This window comes from Heterodontus francisci, chromosome 12, assembly GCF_036365525.1.
Source record: "Heterodontus francisci isolate sHetFra1 chromosome 12, sHetFra1.hap1, whole genome shotgun sequence".
Lineage (NCBI taxonomy): Eukaryota > Metazoa > Chordata > Chondrichthyes > Heterodontiformes > Heterodontidae > Heterodontus > Heterodontus francisci.
In genome coordinates, this window is record NC_090382.1 from 68,106,599 (window position 1) to 68,129,633 (window position 23,035).

General features: G+C 40.7%; 1 protein-coding gene across 8 annotated transcripts in view; it reads left to right on the top strand.

Moving 5' to 3' along the window:
• ankhd1 (ankyrin repeat and KH domain containing 1) overlaps positions 1 to 23,035 on the top strand; it is a 226,674-nt gene that overhangs the window by 32,552 nt on the left and 171,087 nt on the right. For all 8 annotated transcript variants that reach the window (XM_068043555.1, XM_068043558.1, XM_068043560.1 and 5 more), the window contains exon 2: positions 11,012 to 11,165. In XM_068043555.1, coding sequence (XP_067899656.1) covers positions 11,012 to 11,165 — 154 coding nt within the window. The remainder of the gene's footprint in view (positions 1 to 11,011; positions 11,166 to 23,035) is intronic.

The window sequence follows — 23,035 nt, forward strand, 5'->3', positions numbered from 1 at the left end:
GGGCAGAGTCAGCAGGGTTTTGTGAAAGGGAAATCATGTTTAATGAATTTATTGGAATTCTTTGAAGAAGTAACATGTACTATGGATAAAGGGGAACCGGTGGATGTACTGTGCTTAGATTTCCAGAAGGCTTTGTTAAGGTGCCACATCAAAGGTTATTGCGGAAACTTAAAGCTCATGGTGTAGGGGGTAACATATTGTCATGGACAGAATATTGGCTAGCTAACAAGAAACAGCAGGCATAAATGGATCATTTTCTGGTTGGCAAGATGTAGCGAGTGGTGTGCTGCAAGGATCAGTGCTGGGGTCGCAATCTTTTCCAATTTATATAAATGACTTGGATGAAGGGATGGAAGGTATGGTTGCTAAATTTGCTGATGACACAAAGATAGGTAGGAAAGTAGGTTGTGAAGAGGACATGAGGCGACAAATGGATATAGATAGGTTAAGTGGGTGGGCAAAGATCTAGCAAATGGAGTATAATGTGGGAAAATGTGAAATTTGTCTATTTTGGCATAAAGAATAAAAAAGAAGCATATTATTAAAATGGTGAGAGATTGCAGAGCTGAGATGCAGAGGGATCTGGGTGTCCTAGTGCATGAATCTCAAACGGTTAGTATGCAGGTTCAGCAAGTTATTAGGAAAGATAATGGAATGTTATAGTTTATTGCGAGGAGATTCGAATACAAAAGTAGGGAGGTCATGCTTCAGTTATACAGGGCATTGGTGAGAGCACATCTGAAGTACTGTGTACAGTATTGGTCTCCTTATTTAAGGAAGGATGTAAATGCGTTGGAAGTAGTTCAGAGGTTTACTAGACTAATAGCTGGAATGGACGGATTGTCTTATGAGGAAAGGTTGGACAGGCTAGGCTTGTATCCTTGGAATTTTGAAGAGTAAGAGGTGACTTGATTGAAATGTAGAAGGTCTTGACGGGGTCAATGTGGAAAGGATGTTCCCCCTTGCAGGAGAATCTAGATCTAGGAGTCACTGTTTAAAAATAAGGGGTTACCTATTTAAGACAGATGTGGAGAAACATTTTCTTTCGGAAGGTCGTGAGTCTTTGGAACTCTCTTCCTAAAAAGGCAGTGGAAGCATAGTCTTTAAATATTTTTAAGGCAGAGATAGATAGATTATTGATGAGCAAGGAGGTGAAAGGTTATTGGGGGTAGGTGGGAATGTGGAGTTGAGGTTACAATCAGATCAGCCATGATCTTGAGTGGGGGCGCAGGTTCGAGGAGCTGAATGGCCTACTCCTGCCCCTAGTTCGTATGTATGCTCATATGTATTTTGTTGCAATTTAATTACAAGTACTTGGGGACAAGTTCAGCTAGCTTGAAAGCTGAACTTGAAATTGTCAACTGTGGTTTTTAAGGGGAAAAGACCATGCTACAAGCCAGGAATACAGATTTCCTAGCCTTTATTCCAAGCTCATTAAGCTCTGATTCTCCTTTTTTTTTTGTAAATTTACAATCCAAGGGTCCAATTCTGCATCTAGAGAGCTTTGGAAAATTATAACAAGCATCTGCAATTTTGCTATCTACATTTTTTTAATACACTGGGGTGGAAGGCATCAGGTCCTGGTGATTTGGCTGACCTCGAGTCCCATCATTGACTCCATTATGTTTTATTAAAAAAAATTGGGCCAGACCATGCTAACAAAATAGTGGTGTGCAAACAGCACGTGCCATTATAAATCTACATATCGGCGAGCAATGTTGGGCGTGGAAGCGATGCCCTGTGAATTACAAATTGCCATGGGTTGCTGGATGATTTTTGCTGTTCCACTGTGAGCTTGGCAAAATGGTATCTTGCCCTTAACCTCCCATGAATTTCATGAAATTGGTGCTTTTGCACATTAATTGGCCATTAAACTAGCCACAGAAAGTTGTCGAGTTAACAGTATAAGTACCCTTTAACAGTGTGGTAATTGTTAATAACTGAATTGTTTTTTGCTCAAAAAGTGAAAAATTAAAAGTTTAAAGTCTCATTCCTGCGTAGTGTTGGGGATTTTTAAAAGGTCAATTTTTTTCTTTTTTCTCCTTTCTGTATTTTTCTTCCTTAATCCAATCTCTTCTCACTTCATTTCTCTTCATGTAACTGATTTGACTTTGAATTCATTTTCTGCAGTTCTTCCACTGTTTATTTCTCAATCCCTACATCTCTGGTTAAGGAGATATACAATTGGTCCAAGATGCCCTGTTGCCCTCACCATGTCCATTATCAGCTTGCAGTTGGCAGGGTAAAAAAGTTTTGAGCTGAATAGTGCTGGAACAACTGGTCATGTCATTAGCTGCCCTGCTGCAACAAATTCTGAGCCATTAAATCCATGAGATCCTCCTTGACATTTTTAGATTTCTTCGTATTTTGTTGTCTTTCTCTGCATTGAAAACGTGCAAAGTATTCATTTATATTCGTTATGGTCTCATCTGCACTTGTCTTTAAAGGGCCCAAGGACTTGGTGGATGATGAGCCGAGGGAAGGGAGTGTAGATAGTCTCAGTCATCTCATTATCAAAAAGGAGGAGGTGTTGGGTGTCTTGCAAAGCATTAAGGTAGATAAGTCCCCAGGGCCTGATGGGATCTACCCCAGAATACTAAGGGAGGCAAGGGAAGAAATTGCTGGGGCCTTGACAGAAATCTTTGCATCCTCATTGCTACAGGTGAGGTCCCAGAGGACTGGAGAATAGCCAGTGTTGTTCCTTTGTTTAAGAAGGGTAGCAAGGATAATCCAGGAAATTATAGGCCGGTGAGCCTTACGTCAGTGGTAGGGAAATTATTAGAGAGGATTCTTCGGGACAGGATTTACTCCCATTTGGAAACAAACAAACTTATTAGCGAGAGGCAGCATGGTTTTTTGAAGGGGAGGTCGTGTCTCACTAACTTGATCGAGTTTTTTGAGGAAGTGACGAAGATGATTGATGAAGGAAGGGCAGTGGATGTTATCTATATCGACTTCAGAAAAGCCTTTGACAAGGTCCCTCATGGCAGACTGGTACAAAAGGTGAAGTCACACGGGATCAGAGGTGAGCTGGCAAGATGGATACAGAACTGGCTCGGTCATAGAAGACAGAGGGTAGCAGTGGAAGGGTGCTTTTCTGAATGGAGGGACGTGACTAGTGGTGTTCCGCAGGGATCAGTGCTGGGACCTTTGCTCTTTGTAGTATATATAAATAATTTGGAGGAAAATGTAGCTGGTCTGATTGGTAAGTTTGCGGACAGTGATGAGGATTGTCAGAGGATACAGCAGGATATAAATCGGTTGGAGACTTGGGCGGAGAAATGGCAGATGGAGTTTAATCCGGACAAATGTGAGGTAATGCATTTTGGAAGATCTAATGCAGGTGGGAAGTGTACAGTAAATGGCAGAACCCTTAGGAGTATTGACAAGCAGAGAGATCTGGGCGTACAGGTCCACAGGTCACTGAAAGTGGCAACGCAGGTGGATAAGGTAGTCAAGAAGGCATACGGCATGCTTGCCTTCATCGGTCGGGGCATAGAGTATAAAAATTGGCAAGTCATGTTGCAGCTGTACAGAACCTTAGTGAGGCCACACTTAGAATATTGCGTGCAATTCTGGTCGCCACACTACCAGAAGGACATGGCGGCTTTGGAGAGGGTACAGAAGAGGTTTACCAGGATGTTGCCTGGTCTGGAGGGCATTAGCTATGAGGAGAGGTTGGATAAACTCGGATTGTTTTCACTGGAACGACGGAGGTGGAGGAGTGACATGATAGAGGTTTACAAAGTTGTGAGCGGCATGGACAGTGGATTGTCAGAAGCTTTTTCCCAGGGTGGAAGAGTCAGTTACTAGGGGACATAGGTTTAAAGTGAGAGGGACAAAGTTTAGAGTGGATGTGCGAGGCAAGTTCTTTACACAGAGTGCATGGAATTTGCTGCCGGGGGAGATGGTGGAAGCAGGTACGATAATGACGTTTATGAGGCATCTTGACAAATACATGAATAGGATGGGAATAGAGGGGTATGGTCCTCTGAAGTGCAGAAGGTTTTAGTTTAGGCAGGCATCATGATCGGCGCAGGCTTGGAGGGCTGAATGGCCTGTTCCTGTGCTGTATTGTTCTTTGTTCTTTATTCACAGTTCCCACTTTCTCAATACATCCATAAAAAAACTGAAAGCTTTACAAGTTTTTATTCACAGCCTTTTTTTTCTCCATCATTACTTTGTTTGCATCACATTTTGTTGATAGCTATCAAACACCATTTGATTTCCATTTCTTGCAATTATGTTGCATTTTAGTTAAATACTGTCTTTAACATATTTGCTTGCAGGTATACGCTTAAAGTTCTGGTTGCAAATGAGTTAATTATCTCCCCCTGCCCACCCCACCCTGGTTCACACTATTTCTCTCCACTCCTCCCCCCCCCCCCCCCCCCGGAGCAACATCCAAAGCTGCAGTGGCACTGATTTATTCCCCCTTCCCCCAGCACGCTCTTTATTTTTTTGCTCCCCCCCCCCCCGTGACTCTCAATGAAGATTCTGGTGAGAGAGTTGAGGTCAAGGACAGTTACAAGTAAACACCTTGTAGATAGCCTATTAGCTGGGTAAACTCTGCTTAATGCTTACCATAATTCCAGAGTGTCTCAGGCTTAAGATCTTCAGTGCACTGATTTTTGTTTCTGTTGTACATGACTTCCCTTGAGTTGTAATGGATCACAGCCCATCATTTATCATCTGGAATACAAATGTTTTTCTTCTCCAAAGTTCCACTACCATTGTCTCATAATGGAGTTCATATAAATTTTAGTCATAAATTTTCTTAATTGCCTGTGCTACAATAATAACTGGCATAGTAAAATGTTTGCCAAAGTAAAGAACAATTTGTACATAAACTTAAGACCCAGGATTGGTTCACAATACTATTCTGTAGTTTTGGTTTCAATGGGATTTGGCTGATGTAAAGAACTTAAAAAAGAACTGTGTACATCATTTTATATTGTTACTTTAAAATATGACCAAGTCTTGACTGCTGGAAAGGCAGTCAGAATGGGATTGACAAGGCTGTTAAATTTCCGTTTTTAAAAAAGTTGGAAACTGAATCCAAAGTTATTTAACAGAAAAGCAGTGGTAATTCTTGAGCTTGTACAAGACCTGAGGCAACAATTCAGAGTCTTATGTACAGGTTTGGGCATCCCATTAAAGGGCAGTAATAGGGGATTTTAATTACCCCAATATTAACTGGGATAGTTTTAGTGTGAAAGGAATTGAGGGAGCAGAATTCTTGAGGTGCATTCAGGAGATCTTTTTTGCCCAGTATGTAGCAAGTGCGACAAGAGAGGACACAGTTTTAGACTTAGTTTTAGGAAATGAAGATGGGCAGGTGGAAGGAGTGGCAGCGGCAGAACATTTTGGTGGTGGTGCTTCAGTCAGTTGTAACATAATTATGGAAAAAGACAGAGATAGAACAGGAGTTAGAGTTCTCAAGTGGGGCAAGGCCAATTTTACTAAACTGAGGAGTGATCGAGCGAAAGTGGACCGGAAACAGCTACTTGAAGGTAAATCAGTGTCAGAACAGTGGGAGGCATTCAAAGAGGAGGTTCAGGGTAAACAGAGCTTGCTACTACAGAAAGCCGGGAGGAGTGGAGGGGTGAAATCAAAAAGGAAATTAGGAAAGTAAAGAGAGGCCATGAAAGAATATTGGCAAGCAAAATCAAGGTGAACACAAAGATGTTTTATCAATACATTAAGAGTAAGAGAATAACTAAGGAGAGAGCAGGACTCGTAAAAGACCGAAAAGATAACCTCTGTGTAGGAGCCCAAGATATTTGTATGGTTCTTGATGAATACTTTGCGGGTGTCTTCACAAAAGTGGGGGGTGATGCAGATATTGTAGTTAAGGCGGAAGTATTGATGTGATCAACATGGGGAGAGAGGAAGTATTAATGGGATTAGCATCCTTGAAAGTTAATAAATCACCAGGGCCATATGAAATGTACCCATGGCAATTAAACGAAGCAAGCGAGGACATAGCAGAGGGGTCTGACCATCATTTTCCAGTCCTCACTGGATACAGGTGTGGTGCCGGAGGATTGGAGAATTGCTAACGACGTACCTCTGTTTAAAAAGGGAGCAAGGATAGAGTGAATAATTACAGGCCAATTAGTCTGTCAGCAGTGGACAAATTATTGAAATCTGTTCTGAGATACAGGATAAACTGTTACTTAGAAAGGCACAGGTTAATCAAGGGTAGTCAGCATGGATTTCTGGGAAGATCTTGTTTGACCAACTTGATCGAATTTTTTGAAGAAGTAACAAGGAAGATAGATGAGGGTAGTGCAATTGATGTGGTCGACACGGTTTTTAGCAAGGCGTTTGACAAGGTCCCAGATGGCAGACTGGTTATTTAAAAAAAAATAGAATCCCTTGGGATCCAGGAAAATGCAGCAAGATGGATACAAAATTGGCTCAGTGGCAGGAAACAAAGGGTAATTGTTGACCACCGTTTTAGCGACTCGCAGCTGTTTCCATTGAGGTTCCGCAGGGCTCAGTACTGGGTCCCTTGATTTTTGTGGTGTATATTAACGATTTGGATGTAAATGTTGGGACATGATCAAGAAGTTTGCGGATGACACAGATTGGCCGTGTGGTAGATAGCGAGGAGGATAGCTGTGGGCTGTAGGAACATATTGATGGTCTGGTCAGATGGGCAGAAAAGTGGCAAATGGAATTCAGCTTGGAGCGGATGCATTTGGGGAGGTCAAACAAGGCAAAGGAATACACGATTAATGGGAAAATACTAAGAAGTGTAGAGGAAGTAAGGGACCTTGGAGTGAATGTCCACAGATTCCTGAAGGTAGCGGGAAAGGTCGATGAGGTGGTTAGAAAGGCATATGGAATCCTTTCCTTTATTAGCTGAGGTATAGAATACAAGTGCAGGGAGGTTATGCCAGAACTGTATAACTCATTGGTTAGGCCGCAACTTGAGTACTGTGTGCAGTTGTGGTCACCTCATTACAGAAAGGATGTAATTGCACTAGAAAAAGTACAGAGGAGATTTACGAGGATGTTGCCGGGACTGGAAAAATGCAGCTATGAGGCAAGATTGGATAGGCTGGGGTGGTTGTTCTTGGAACAGAGAAGGCTGAGGAGAGATCTGATTGAAATGTACAAAATTTTGAGGGGCCTGGATAGAGTGGAGGTGAAGGATTTATTCACCATAGCAGAGAGGTCATTGATTAGGGGGCATAGATTTAAAGTGATTGGTAGAAAAATTAGAAGGGAGATGAGGAAAAACTTCTTCACCCAGAGGGTGGTGATGGTCTGGAACTCACTGTCTGAAAGGATAGTTGAGGCAGAGACCCTCAGCTCATTCAAAAGGAGTCTGGATAGGCACCTCAAGTGCCATAAGCTGCAGGGCAATGGACCAGATGCTGGAAAGTGGGATTAGAATAGGTGGATCTTTTTCGGCCGGCACAGACACGATGGGCTAAGTGGCCTCTTTCTGTGCCTTAAACTTTCTATGATTCTAAAGGAAGATGATGGTGAAAAATGTGCAGTGAAGATATACTAGGATATTAAAAGGAATGAGACATTTGTAGTTATGCAAAACAATGAGAAGTTTGGGCTTTATATTTTTATTTAGAGAAAGTTGAGGGGGCGACCTGATGGAGGTCGAGAATTTGAACAATTATGGTAAGGTAATGGTGATTTTGTTTCACTTGCGGAGCTGGTGACAAAGGCATCAATTTAAGTTCACAAAGAATGAAAGGTCAGATTAGAAAAAAAATCTTTACATGGAGGGTTGGTTGAATTTTCTGTCGCAAACCTTGTTGACGCAGAATCTATAAATTCTTTTGGAGCAGAATTAGAGTTTGTTTGGAAAAGAAATATTGAAGATCAGGGCAGCCTGCAGGGAAGTGGTATTAGACTGGCTCATGGAGAAATACACTAGCGCTGACCTTCTGCCCAAAAGGCCTGTTTTTAAGCTGTGATATTCGATGATTTATTGTTGGGCACAATGCATTTCAACTGCAGTATGAACGCTAGAGGGCTTCATGCACAGGTGCTGGCGCCTCTAATTAGTGAAAGTCCTGCTCGAACATGCTGCATACCAAACTATTAATTGCTATGGTCAGTTTTACAGTTGTATTGGTGGAAGCTGCAGAACAAATAGTTTGTTGGACACTTGTGTGCAAGGTATCGTAAAACAATGGAAAAAAATAATTTGGTGAGAGTTACTTATTTAGTAATTGACAGATGCAATAGTTTTAATAACTCTTACTTTTTGCTCTTGTGAATCTTTAACAGTTCCTGAACTTTATGCTGCAGTGCCACATCATTTAGGACATTTACTCACTAAATCATCTGAGGAGCTGGACTTTGTGGGAGCAACAAGTATAATTCTTTTACCACTGATGTGGAGAGCTCCAGTGTTGAGTGATTTCCATACAGTTAAATTTGTCTTTTTTTCCTCCTTTATCTTCTGATAAAGAATATTTTGCTGTAATTCGTGGTAGTACAATGTCTCCCCTTTCGACAAAAGTGTCCCCACAGCCTGTATGGCTTCACTTCCCTATTGAAATGTAATTTGCAAAGATTATAAGATGCTCTTAACTTTAGTGATTCTATAGTTCAGATTACAGAAGAGTAACGACCGTGAGCTGACTCCCTTATCCTGTGTGGGGCATGTGTGCTTCAGAACATTGTTGATTTAGTCTCTTTATTCTAAGAACAAATGATGCAAAACTGTGTTTTGTCTGCCCAGGAAAAGCAGATGATGATCAGAATCTTGTCTAAAACAATTAGCTTGGGCTTTTGGATATGCCATCTATGATGTATTAAATTTAGAGTTGCACCTAAAACTCTCTTGTATGAATGTGCTGTTCCAGAAAATTTCTATAATTATCCACAGTGCCCTGCAAATACCTGTTATGCATGTAGCTGGCACTGTGATAGGATTTCCAATGCTAATGGTGTATTACATTGCTGAGCAATATGTCCCGCTTCCTTTTTCACAAAACATGGTCTGTGTTTGTAAATGTCCTGTAAGGTACTCGTGTCTCTTTCTTAGTGGTGAAAAGATGGTTAAGGAGTTAGGTCTAGAGGGATGGGGAAGGAGTATGTGGGTGATGGGAACTGGAAAGGCACATTTGTAAGTTGAAAGAGTAAGAGATGCAATCGAAGTGAGAGAGTGGGGTGAATGACGAGTGGTTGGGGAAAAAGGAACGGGAAAGGAGCGACAACCCCTACTCTTAAGACAGTATGTAGCTGTTGTAGCATGGAAAGGAAAGGAGGCACCAACAGCTGCCATCTGTCCTCAAAAGGAAAGAGACAGAATTAAGAGTTAGAAAGAAGCAGATAATGAGACAGACAGAATCAGAAGCGGAAGAACCCCCAAGAGAACAACAACAACACAAAGACAGCAGAGACAGGTAAGCGAGAAAACATATTCTTAGACTTAACATCGGCAACGCCATGGGAGATCCGCTAATATCAATTTTCCTTTCCCCTCCACCCTCTTTCCCCCCCCCCCCCCCACCCCAACCCCCCCCCCCTTTCTAAAGGCACCGACTTTTGCTATGGTAAAGTTCCACAAGCACCAGCAGCCTTTTGGTACCTCAGCAATATGTGAGCCTAAAAAGTGTCAGCAAGCTTTTTGATTATAGATGCTCTTATAGCTGAGCCTTGTCCTGTTCTCAACAGATGTTGACATTCACGTTTTCCAGCTGGAGTTACTGGATAGCAATCAGGAATGGGAATCCTGGATGATTTTTCTCTTTCCTCCCCTATTGAGGCCAAATGTAGTATTCTTACTGCTGCTTCAGTTGAGATCAGCGAACTCAGTACATCCAGAGAATGGACCTTCAGGTTTGTATGGCTTAGTGCTACACAGAGCAGTGCTTTTACTCAGTAGGCTGTTGTGGGGATGGAGTGATCATATTCATTTTGGTACTGTTGGTGTGGAGCAGTGCATAACCATCATATTGTCATTGATTTACCTTGTTGGGAGTGTATAGAGTTTGTATTTATTTGAATTATTGGAATTAAAACGGAGCAGTTTCAAGTGTCTTTGAAATTATTGCTCAAGAATACGTGAAATATGATAAATGGACGCAAGTATGAGTCGAAGGTTAAATGTAATAACAGACAAATGGACCATTTTAAACCAAGTTGATGACCAGTCTCTACTCCTTTCTAAGCAAATGTTTGAAGGGGGTGGATCCAAATTCTTCAGTTTTCTGGTCATAGTACAAACTAATGTACCATAAGCTTTGTGAGCATCTTTGTAGCTCTCCCTCTCTCATTGCCCTCGCCTTCTACATCCTGTGTATGACTGACTGCATTGTCTGGTTGACAGTTTTATTTTCTAGCCTTTGATCTTGTTTTTCAGTAATCTAGCATATCCCTGTACACAGCTATTACATATTTCCCTGGAACTGAATAAAATGGTTCCTTTACTGGATTTCATCTAAAATAACAATACTTTATAGACGGTAAGTGAATGTTAAAACACTGTTGACGGCTATAATATAGCATTTTATCTGTACTCCAGTGAACTATTTTACAGTTCAAAGAAGAGATAGAACTGGGGTGGAAGGAGAAATTGTCACAAACTACAGCTGTCAGTATATAAATACAATTGCAATTCAAACTTTCAAATAACCTTAACACTTCATTGACCAAGTGCACAGAGCAGCAAGGTTGCAGCAATTTTTAAAGCTAAGGTTCTGTAGTATTTCATTTAATTGAGCTTCCAACTTAATATTTTTAATTAGCTAAAATGGTTCGTAAGTGGCGTCATTAAGTATGCAGAATTTGAATTGCATACACTTGTATAATACATCATGCAACTTCAGATTTGCTCAATCTTGATGCATACCAGCTCCTATAGCTCCTTATCTATAATTTGTGAGGTCTACCTTTGTCGTTTTTAATTGTCATTTCCATTCTTAACTTCCTGGGAGTATGTCCTGTTCTTTTGAGAAGCAAACTCATTGTTGGTAGAAGGAAGTGCTATCTTGCATCTTTAACCTAGCATTGTAATCTTTTTCAGGTTGAATCGTTTATTTTGGACCAGGAAGATCTGGATAATCCAATGCTTAAAACAGCGTCTGAATTACTGTTATCAAGTGCCGCAGATGGAACAGATCTACGAACGGTGGACCCAGAAACGCAAGCTAGATTGGAAGCCTTGCTTGAAGCAGCAGGTATTCTCTTCAGTGTGATTGTAATATGTAACTTCAGTTTTTTTTCTGCAGAATTACATTTCTGGTTAGTCCAATTGTGTATTTTCAGAATACAAATTATGCATATGTTCCAACCTCTCCACAAATACTTCATATATGGATTACAAACTAACCCCAGCCAATATATTTGCTTGAGTGACTAGGATACAAGTCTTTTGAAGAATTACAATCCTAACTAAGCTGATCCATACAAGATTATGTTTGAAGTTTATGCAGATTAAAGAATTTTAAGTTGGGTTTAATCATGCACCTAAAAAGCATCATTAGGATTTGTAAATAGTAGTAAGGAGGGAGAAACTGTTTTGCAATTTGAGTGGCATAAAATTTACATTTTACAAGAACTATATCTTAAAAAAAAAAAATGATGAGCACTATTTTAGATAAGACAAGTAAATAGCCTGTAATTTGGGATGGGAGGGTAAAACTGTCATGTAATTCTATCCCCTTAATGTTTCAGTATCTTTGTGATGTACATGTATAACGCTGCATACAAAGCCAAAATCTGGAATTACATCACAGATGTTTCTCATTGGCAGCAGTAAATTCTTCTCTGCCTCAGAATAAAAAATTGTATTTTCATTTGGTTTATTCCACTATTATATTCCAATTTTCAGTGTTACACACATCAGTTAATGAACCCGTGAGTAAGGCTATTATTTTGTAGTTTTCCCAGATAATAGAATCATAGAATGGTTACAACACAGAAGGAGATCATTAAGCTTATTGTGTCTGTGTCGGCTTTCTACAGAAGCAACTCAAAATGGATTGACTCGAGGAATTCCCAAACCTGTAGTTTAAAACTCCCAGGATCCCATGCAGTAAAAATAGTTTACTGATTTAGGTAATAATCAGTTTTTGCAATTATAAATGGACAAATTTTTAAACTGTCCCCAAACTGCTACTTCCTATAAGAATTAGGAGGAGGAGTTGTCCATTCAACCCTTTCAACCTGCTTCACCAGTCAATACAGTCATGGCTGATGTACCTCAACTTCACCTGTCCATGCTGTCCCCATATCCCTTAACTCCCATAGCATTCAAAAACCCTATCGCACTGTGTCTTTAATATACTCAATGACTGGGCATCCACAACTCTCTCGGGTCGGAAATTCCAAAGATTCACAACCCACAACAAGCAATGTCTCCTCATCTGGGTCTTAAATGGCAAACCCCTTTTCTGCGATTGTGGCCCCAAGTACTGGATTCCATAACGAGGGGAAACATTTTCCTAGCATCTACTCTATCAAGCTCCTTAAAAATTTTATATGTTTCAATCTCATTCTCATTCTTCTACTCTAGGCCTTCTGTTCAATCTCTTCTAATGGGACAATCCTCTCATCCCAATTATCTGTCTAGTGAACCTTTTGTTGCACTCTCTGCAAGGCAAGTATATCCTTCCAAAGATTTTGAAGGGGCTTGATGGGGCAGACACTGAGAATTCTCTACCCCAGAGAGTTGTGGACACTTCATCGTTGAGTATATTTAAGGTTGAGGGACAGGCTTTTTGGCTTGTCAGGGAATCAAGTGATATGGAGTGGGCAGGAAAGTGGGGTTGAGGCAGAAGATAAGCCATGATCGTATTGAATGGCAGAGCAGGCTTGAGGGGCCATATGGTCTACTGCTGCTCCCACTTATTTTCTTTAGGTAAGGAGACTAAAATCACAAAGATAACATGCAGGCACAGCAAGCAAATGGTAATTCGTCTTTATTACAAAGGGATTGGACTACAGTCTGGAGTACTCCAGATGTAGTCTCACCGAGGCTCCACACAGTTGCAATAAAACCTCTTTGCTCTTGTATTCCAATCCCTTTGTAATAAAGGCGAATGTACTATTTGCTTTCTGTGCCTGCATGTTGTTTTTATGATTTGGGTACAGGGACACTTGGGTCCCTCTGAATACCAACATTTCCCGGTCCGTTATTATTTAAAAAAAAAAATACTATTTTATTCTGTTTTTCCTTCCAAAGTGGATAACCTCGTACCTTCTTGCATTATATTCTATCTACCATGTTCTTGCCCACTCATTCAACCTGTCTGTATCCCTTTGCAGTCTCCTTGCATCTTTCTTGCAGCTTACTTTCCCACCAGAAAATTTGGGCATATTATACCGGGTCTCCTCACCTAAGTCATTGATATAGATTGTAAATAGTTGAGGCCCAAGCACTGATCCTTGTGTTACCCTGCTAGTTAGAGCCTTTGAACCTGAAAATTACCCATTTATTTCTACACTTTTTTTTCCTGTGTTGACCAATCCTCAATCCATGCTAATATTCCCCTCAATCCTGTGAGTCCTAATTTTGAGCATTAACGCCTTGTGTAGCACCTTATCAAATGCTTTTTGAAAATCCAAATACACTACATTCCCTGGATCTTCCTTATCCAGCCAACTAGTTACATCCTCAAAACTCCTTGATATAATTGTCAGACGTGATTCCCTTTCCTAAATCCTTGTTGACTTTGTTATATTATAATTTTCTAATTGCCCTGTTAACACTAATAATAGATTCTGGTATTTTCCCTACTACTAATGTCAGTATAACTGACCAAAACTTTCCTGTTTTTTTTTCCTCTCTCTCTGCTTGAGTTATTGGGGTTACACTTGCTCCCTTCCAATCCATGAAAATTTTTCTACAATCTGGGCATTCCAAAAGATCAACATCAGTGCATCTGCTATCTCTTTTTAAAACCCTAGGATGTAGGCCACAGGTCCAAAGGATTTGTCAATTTTATGTCTTGTTAACTTCTCCAGCACCATTTCTTTACCAAAAAACAATGATCCTAAATTTCTCGTTTTCCATGAACCCTTGGATTGCCACTATTTCCAGAATGGTTTTTGTGCCTTATACCATGGAGACCAATACAAACTATTTGTTTAATGCTTCTGCCATTTCCTTGTTCCCCATTTTACAATCTGTTTTCATGTCCCTTGTTAGTTTACTCTCATTCTCTTTTCTCTATCAATTTCTTGGTCATTCTTTGCTAGATTCTTAAATCCTCCCCATCCTTAGGCGTGCGACTCTTTTTTGTCAACATTTTCTGCCTCTTCCTTTTAATCTAATACTACCTTGAACCATGTTTGAATCACTTTTCCCGTGGGGTTTTTATTCTTTAAGAGAATGTATATTTGTTGCAAATTATGAATTATTTCTTTAAATATCTGCCATTGCTTATCTACCATCATGTCTTTTACTCTAGATTCCCAATGTACCTCAGCCATACCTATGTAATTTGCTTTGTTCAGAGTTAAGACCCTAGTTTTGGACTTAACTAAATCACACAAACTCAATATAATATTCATATGGTTGTTATTCCTTAGAGACTCCTTTACTACCAGTTTATCAATTAACCCTTTCTCATTACACAATATTGGATTGAAATAGCTTGTTTCCTAGTTATTTCCTCAACACTGTTTTAGAAAACTTGTATAGGTTCCCCGCACTCATCCTGTACACTTAATCCAAGTTTGATTTACCCAGTCTATATATCTAAGTTAAAGTGCCCCATGATTACAATTCCAGATAATGGAATTTGACTTGTTTAAGCAACTGTAAATCAGTGGTGCTTTCTGTGAGGTTTTGACTCATTCTACCTGTTCCACTTACGTTGTGGGCCAATAGGGAACAATTTTCCTTACCATGTGTAAGGCTTACATAGTGTTGTGAAGTATTTTCTGGATCTGAGAGCTCAGTGTGCTTAAAATTGGTTTTAGAGTAAAGTTTGAGAATACCTTTTGTTTTCTGTATACGTTGAGATAATCTAGTCCCTCCTTTGTGGAAGGGGTGAAAACATTTTCTTTCCTGCTTTTCAGAATTGGTTTAATATACATCAATCATCCCCCAAAAACCACTTCCCTTATCCTACTTGGTTTCTGTCAATGAAATGGAATAATTACAGCTGCTTATTTTTTGTTTTTCTGCTGTTGCTGCTGCCTTTCAAAAATAATTGAAGTTTGATCTAGATGAAAAATTGCTCACGTGTTTGTTCGGTACTAACACTTCGAAGAGAAAGTATCTTGTGATTTTTATTTTTATACGATTATTAATTTTTCCTATGTTGTTTAGGTGCATATTGTCCTAAATGCCTGACTTTTAAAGGGAAGCATGCGGTAGTAGTCCAATTCAGTTTCTGGCTGTTGCTTGAAAGATGCAGAAATAGATGAGGAAAGACAAAGAACCAGTCAGTAACACAGAAGTGGAGCATGTTTGTGTTCTCCATTTGATGAGAATCCTGTATAATGGATACAAACGCTTGTGTTTTTTTTTAAAGCCACCCGTATCAAATTAGCAAAAAACAAAAAAGCTTAGAGAGCGTAGGGTAGGTTTAAAAAAAGTATAAATGAGGTAAACTTATAGTTTATTAAATGATGAGGCATACAGTAATATCACAGAAGGTGGATCTCTGCATAGTAGTGAAAAAAATGTTCTACCCTTCCTATGGGGCATTTGTCTTCCATCACTGAGTTGCATGATATGATTGCTCGGTCATGATGTTTGGTAATGGAGTTTCCCTGTTTAGCACAGTGGCAGGGATTTGGCCTACACTGATGTGTGAGGTGTGATATTGGAACATGAGACTGGTTTAGTCCAATCCTTTTTTTTAAATATTTCACTTAACAACAACATTGGGGAAGGGAGAGCAAAGTGGGTTATGGTGGTTTGTGCTTGTAGTATACATTTAGATGTGCTGGCAAAAGGTAAGTTGTCCTCTTAACCCTGAGGCTCTTGAGTTTCTCATACATCCTTTTGAGGCATTATTTCGAACAAATAATAGTTACTCCAGTCTAAGCTATTAAATACCTTTTTCAAAAAGTGACCAAAACAATTACATTTTTATTTTAAGATCAGTAACGGATCAACATTTTTGATTAGCACGTGATCTGCGTGTTGCAGTTTGGATAACCCAGTTCTAGAGCACGTTTGAAGGGAAGAAATATAATTGTAATTTGAGCACTTTACCCATCTATGGTATAGATATTTACACTTTAAGATTCAAATCTCTTGGATTACACTGTTCCTAAGTATTCTAGCAACAGGACTTACCTTGCTATTTAGCAATATAGAATTTAATACCTAACATTTTATGGATTTGTCTGACTTTGGTCTTCCTCTCCTCCCCATTCATTATCATCTTGTAATTCAGTGATTTAAAACATGTTCAAGTTGCAGGGGTAGTATTTTTTTAAGTTTGTGTGCAACACTGGCAAAGCCACAGTTGTTGCCCTGAGAAAGTGGTGGTGGGCTGACTTCTTCAACTTCTGTAATCCTTGCGATGGTGCTCCCACAGTGATGTTTCTTAGGGGATATTGATCCAGGGACATTGAAAGAATGGCAATATACATCCAATTCTGGATGATGTGCAATCTAGGTGGGGTGGGGACGCTAGTTGGAGCAGGTGGTGTTTCCAAGATGATGATGCTCTTGCCATCGTAGATGTTAGAGAAGAGAGATACTGTCCAAGTAACCTTGGTGAGTTGTTGCAGTGCATTCTGTAAATCATATTTACCGTAGCTGCAATGTACTGGTGGGGAGAGATGGATATTGAGTCGAGTGGTCAGGACACTGATCAAGTGAACTGTACTCTCCTTAATACTCAACAAGCTTGACACCATTATTGTAGCTGTACCTAAAACAGCAAAGTAATGGATCATCGGTCACATTACTTACTTTAGTCTTGTAGATGAAGAGGCTTTCATGGGTTTGGGGATGAGCCAGTTGTCACAAGTATGCCCAGACACTGACCTCCTTTTGCAGCCATAGTGTTGATATGGTTGGTCCAGTTGAGTTTCTGGCCATTGGTGACTTCCAAGATCTTGATGGTGGGAAAGTTGGCAATGGTGGTGCCCAGTTAACCAACTGAAGGGAGCAGTGAGTTCCATAAATATTGCCTTGGTCAGTGGTAACGGAGCCAAGAACACAAGTCCAAAAGACAGTGCTGAAATGTTCCCAACCATCTTCAAAAGCCAAATAAATGTTGTAGTTACTAGATCAGGTCAGAAGCTGGATATTAAATTACCAAATTACCATCCTATCTCCCAACCTCCCTTTCTGCTCAACTACTTGAATATGCTGTTGTCTCCCAAATCTGTGCCCATCTTTTCCTTTAGTTACATGTTTGAATTCCTCCAGTCAGTTTTCTACCCTACCACAGTACTGAAATGACCCCAGCAAAGTCACAAATGACATTCTGTGTGGCTTTGATAAACTATCCCTCCCAAACTATGACATGGTTAACCACAACATCCTCCTTTAGCACCTCGCCTCCTTCGTCCAGCTGGTTGGGGCTGCCCTCGTCTGGTTCCACTCTCCTGTACTCTTGCCTCTGGCGTCCCCCAAGGATCTTGTCTACATGTTGTCCCTTGGCGATATCATGCAAATGCAATGTCGGGTTGCACCTGTGTGCTGATGACGTTCAACTCTACCTTGACTTGTCAGCTGTCTGATTTATAATACTGTTTGTCTGGTCTCCAGTACAAGATGAACAGAAATTTCCTCTAACACAATAATTGGATGACCAAAGCTGCTGTTTGTTGTTCCCTAGCCGTCAACTCCATCGCTGTCCCTGGCCACTGAGGCTGAACGCAACCTTAATACCGAGATGAGCTACTGATCACATATTCTTCTTCAAGACTTCCCACTTACACCTCTAACATCACCTGACTTTGCCCCTGCATCATCATCTGGAACCCTCATCCATGCCTTTGTTACCTCTGGACTTGACATTCCAGTGCTTTCCTGGCTGGCCCCTCATCTTCCTCCCTAATCTGAAACTCTGCTGCCCATATCCTAATTCACACCAAGTTCCATTCACTCATCACCCTTATGCTTACTGACTTAATGTTGCCTCCTGGTTCTGAAACACCTCCATTTTAAAATTCTCGTTCCTGTTTTCAAATCCCTCCACAGTCTTGCCTTTCCATATCTCTGCAACCTCCTCCAGCCCTAAAAGCCTTCGCGATCTCTATGCCCCTCCAATTCTGATATTTTCCACATCCCCGATTTTAATCACTCTGCCATTGGTGGCCATGGCTTAAGCTGCTGAGACCCTAAGCTCTGGAATTCCTTTGCAAAACCTCTCTTCCCCTCTATCCCTCTCCTGCTTTAATACACACAAAAGCCTATTTCTTTAACTCTTGATATCGCCTTGTGTGTCTTGGTGTCAGATTTTCCACATGTCTTTTTTTTGTTGCAACTGCAGCAACACTCAAGAACCTCAATACTATGCAGGACAAGGCAATCAGCTAGAACAACAGCCCACGCACCATCTTAAACATTCACACCGATTATTGCTGCCGTGTATACTATCTATAGCACTGCAGCAATTCACCAAGGCTGCTTCTGCAGCACATTCGAATCCCTCAACCTTCACCACCTAGAAGAATGAGGGCAACAGGTGCATCAGGACACAGTTATCTCCAAATTCCCCTCCACACGTTTCACATCAATCTGGCTTAGACATGTATCGCCTTTTTTTTTATTGTCGCTTGGTCAAAATCTTGGAACACCTTACTGAACCACTCGGGAGTTCCATCACCTTAATATGAATTGCAGCAGTTCGAAAGAAGGCGCACCGCCACCATCTCAGGCAACTTACCGATGGGCAAGAAATGCTGGTCATGCTAGCAACACTATTGTCTGAGAACAAATTTTTAAAGAACGAAAGTCGAGGGGAAATGGCTCGACTTCGCCTTGTTCAATATGGTCTCTCTTATTGTTAGAAACTTTTGTTGGTTGTGCATGGCTGGATTGCTGCATTGGGTAGTTCCTTTAAGATCACGCATGTGCACATCTTAAAGAAAACGTTGCTTGTGCATGACCGTTTTGTACCCTGCGTGTCTGCACACCTGCAAAGGTTAGAGGGAACATTAGTTGCCACCGGGTGCATATTTTACCTGCACTCATCAACCGAAGTATGGTCCTGCTGTGGGCTGGCATGGGCTAATCATTGTGATTGGTATTGGCTAGTATGTAAACTTTAACTTAAAAAAAAAAATTGTCATGTTGATCTGTATCCTTATACATTCAGCAGCCATCCGCTAATGTAATGCTTTTGCTAATTTCCAATTCCCGTTATTTTATACAAGCAGTATATACTGTTTTCCTTGAATTCCACCCCCCACTCCGTATTTGTGACTCATTCTAATTGCAAAATGTTTTTCTCTTGAAACTTCATTTTCTAAATATAAATATTGGAAAGTCATAACCAATGAAAGTTAGTGAGCATTTATTTGACAGTCGAACTGGAACCGTACTGAAATGTAATTTTGTGCAGCTTTAATTCCATTTTGAAAACATCACCTGTTTTCATCAGCTTAGTTTGTACATGAGATGCTTGTAATGTGCTGTTTGCACCATAAGTGTTTTGCACAGGTCAGCCCACTGGGGTATAATTCCTATTTCAGGAGTGTAATATATCTGGTGTTCATCCCTTTGTTGCATACTTACCATCTCTTCTCACTGCTACCACTTCTGAGAGAAGGGGAAAACTATATCAAGTTGTACTTGGCTAAGATTCACTTATTGCTTTGGGAATTCATAGTTTATAAGCCAGGTTTCAATTAGAGCAGTTTAAAACTAGTATGAGCTTCAGCAATACCTTCACAACATTGATCAGCTTGCCTACCTTGCATAGTCAGTTGAGACTTTACAGTATAACTTCTTGTGGCTTTTCAAGGAAAATTGAAGAGATTCAACTTGACATTCGCCAGTGTAATAACATGCAGTTTTCTCGCTAAGATTTTAATGGAGCATAATGGTATGTGGGATTCTCGCTAATGACAAACTAGCTGTTTTCAAGATTTCAGAGTATAATTGTGGGCATATGAAATATTGTCACATTTACTTGATGTAGAAAACAATCTAGCAGTACAGTTGGATTTTGTTCTTGGGTTGTCTAAATTTGTTAAATATTGGCAGGAACAATTTGGAGTGAAAAATTCAGTTTCACACTGGAACCCTATTATATAATGAAGTGTATTGGTAAACACACTTACCTATAGGTTTTTCATGACCATGTGCTAAGTAAGATGAGTGGCAGCTCTAATATGAATGGCTGAACTGTGGCATTGTACTGTTCTAGACAATAGAATATTTTGAAGAGAGCTCCTAACTTCTTAGCACTCTGTGTATTTTAATTTCTGAATTCACTCCTGAAAGGTCTGTCTGTAATAGTTAGATTATGCCCCCAGTCCTAGATGCTGCAACGAGCAGAAATGGTTTCCTCCCCATTCCCCTCTTACCTCCTCCCCCTCTTATCCTCCTCTTCCCTTCTCCCCCTCCCCCCTTCTCCCCCTCCCCCCACCCCCTAGATCTTCACATTATACATTAAGTGAAGCAAATCCTATTAAGCATTGTAGAGCTTGATGGCTTGAATCAGTTCCTCAGCGTAGTGTCCTAGGCCCAGCCATCTTCAGCTACTTCATCAATGACCTTCAATTATAAGGTTAGAAGTGGGGATGTTCACTGGTTGCACAATATTCAGCACCATTTACCACTCCTCAGATACTGACAACATCCAGGCTTGGACTGATGAGGGGCAAGTAACAATCGTGACACAAGTGCCAGGTAATGACCATCTCGAACGAGAGAATCTAACCATCTTCCTTGATATTCAATGGCATTACCATTGCTGAATCCCCCACTATCAACATCCCAGGGGCTACCATTGACCAGAAACTGATCTAGAATAGCCATATAAATACCGTGGCTACAAGAGCAGGTCAGAGGCTTGGAATCCTCTGGCGAGTAACCCACCTCCTGACTCTCCAAAGCCTGTCCACCATTTACAAGGCACAAGTCAGGATTGTGATGGAATACTCTCCCCTTGCCTGGATGAGTGCAGCTCCAACAACACTCAAGAAGCTCAACACCATCCAGGACAAAGCAGCCAGCTTGATTGGCACCCCATCCACAAACATTCACTCCTTTCACCACCGCACAGTGGCAGCAATATGTACCACCTACAAGATGCACTGCAGCAATGCCCCAAGGCTCCTTGGACCTCACCTTCCAAACCTGTGACCTCTACCACCGAGAAGGACAAGGACAAGGGCAGCACATGCATGGGGACACCACCACCTGCAAGTTCCCCTCCAAGCCACATACCATCCTGACTTGGGACTATTACTGTCGCTGGGACAAAATCCTGGAACTCCCTTCCTAACAGCACCGTTGGTGTCCCTACCCCACATGGACTGCAGTGGTTCAAGAAGGCAGCTCACCACCAAATTCTCAAGGGCAATTAAGGATGGGCAATAAATGCCAGCCTAGTCAGCGACGCCCATCTTCCACAAATGAGTTTTAAAAAAAAAGTTCGCTCCATTTGCTCCAAAGTAGAAAAAGAAAAAAAAATCTTGGGTAACTTGCTTTTGCTTATTTTTATAATTACATTTTCATATTACCTTCCTTTTAAGGCAATGACTCTCTTATTTTTCTAAAATTTGAATTTTGAAAGAGAAAACTGTATTGACAATCTGGTTCACAGCACCATAGAGGTTTACAAAAAATAAAAGGTTTTGAGAGGGTAACCAGATTATTTTCATTGGTGAATTTATAACAAGGAGCCACAGACTGGTAGTCATCACTAGTAGAAAGTTGGAACAAATTTTTCCCATTTCTTTAATATTAGAACATGGAATGGTTTGCTATAAGTGGCTGAATAGGTAATTAAAACCATTAAGAAAGAAGAAAATAACTTGTGTTTGTATAGTGCCTTTCATAACCGCAACACCTAAAAATGCTTCAGTTAGGTATATTTTCAAGTATAGTCACTTGTCATGTTGGAAAATTAGAAGGAAATTTGATCATTGAAAAGCAAGAACAAAAAGTGGTAAAAAGAAGGCAGAGAAATGAAATTAGAATGGATAATTGCAGTTAAAAAGCTGGCAAAGGCACAATTGGGCCAAGTGGCTCCCTCCTGTTCAATAACTGCTTTGTTGTACAGGGATCTGAAAATTATTATGGATATGCTATGTTTTTCAAAGTGAGTGCCATAAGGCTCTTAACATGAGAGCTCTAAAAGTGTCTTATAAGCACTTGAGTTTTTCCTATGACTCCTTCAAATAAGAAAAAATAGGTAGTAATGCATCTCTGGATAAGAATGCTTGGGCTACTGTCTGTTTGCCTATTTCATTTGCTGCATCCCAGCCATGACAAAGCCTCTGCTCCCAACCTCAGCCTAGGAATGTCTCTGCTGGGTACTGCCTGTGTGGAGTTTGCAAGTTCTCCCTGTGTCTGCGTGGGTTTCCTCCAGGTGCTCCGGTTTCCTCCCACATGCCAAAGACTTGCAGGTTGATAGGTAAATTGGCCATTACAAATTGCCCCTAGTATAGGTAGGTGGTAGGGAAATATAAGAGACAGGTGGGGATGTGGTAGGAATATGGAATTAGTGTAGGATTAGTATAAATGGGTGGTTGATGGTCGGCACAGACTCGGTGGGCCGAAGGGCCTGTTTCAGTGCTGTTTCTCTAAACTAAACTAAGCTTGTTTCAAGCCCAGGACTTTGCTGTTTGCAGTTGCCAGGTAGCAGAATATTTGGGTGGTTGCCTCTCTGCTCCACCTTCCAATATGTTCAGTGCAGGTCCTGCTTGTGCACTGTGTTTCCTGTCTGACTGCTTAGTTCATCTCCCCTTGTTTTATTTCCTAGTTGACTGCTACACCCATGTGGCACAGACATCATGATAGCAATGCTACGAAGTCAACCAATAATATTTTAGAAGCAATTCAGCATACTTCAAGAATCCATTGGAGTTCTTTTGAAGAGTTAACAAAATTTGCAGCTGAAACGTGGTTGATAGCTGTAATTGGATAATGTTTAAATGCCTCATTGAATTTTAA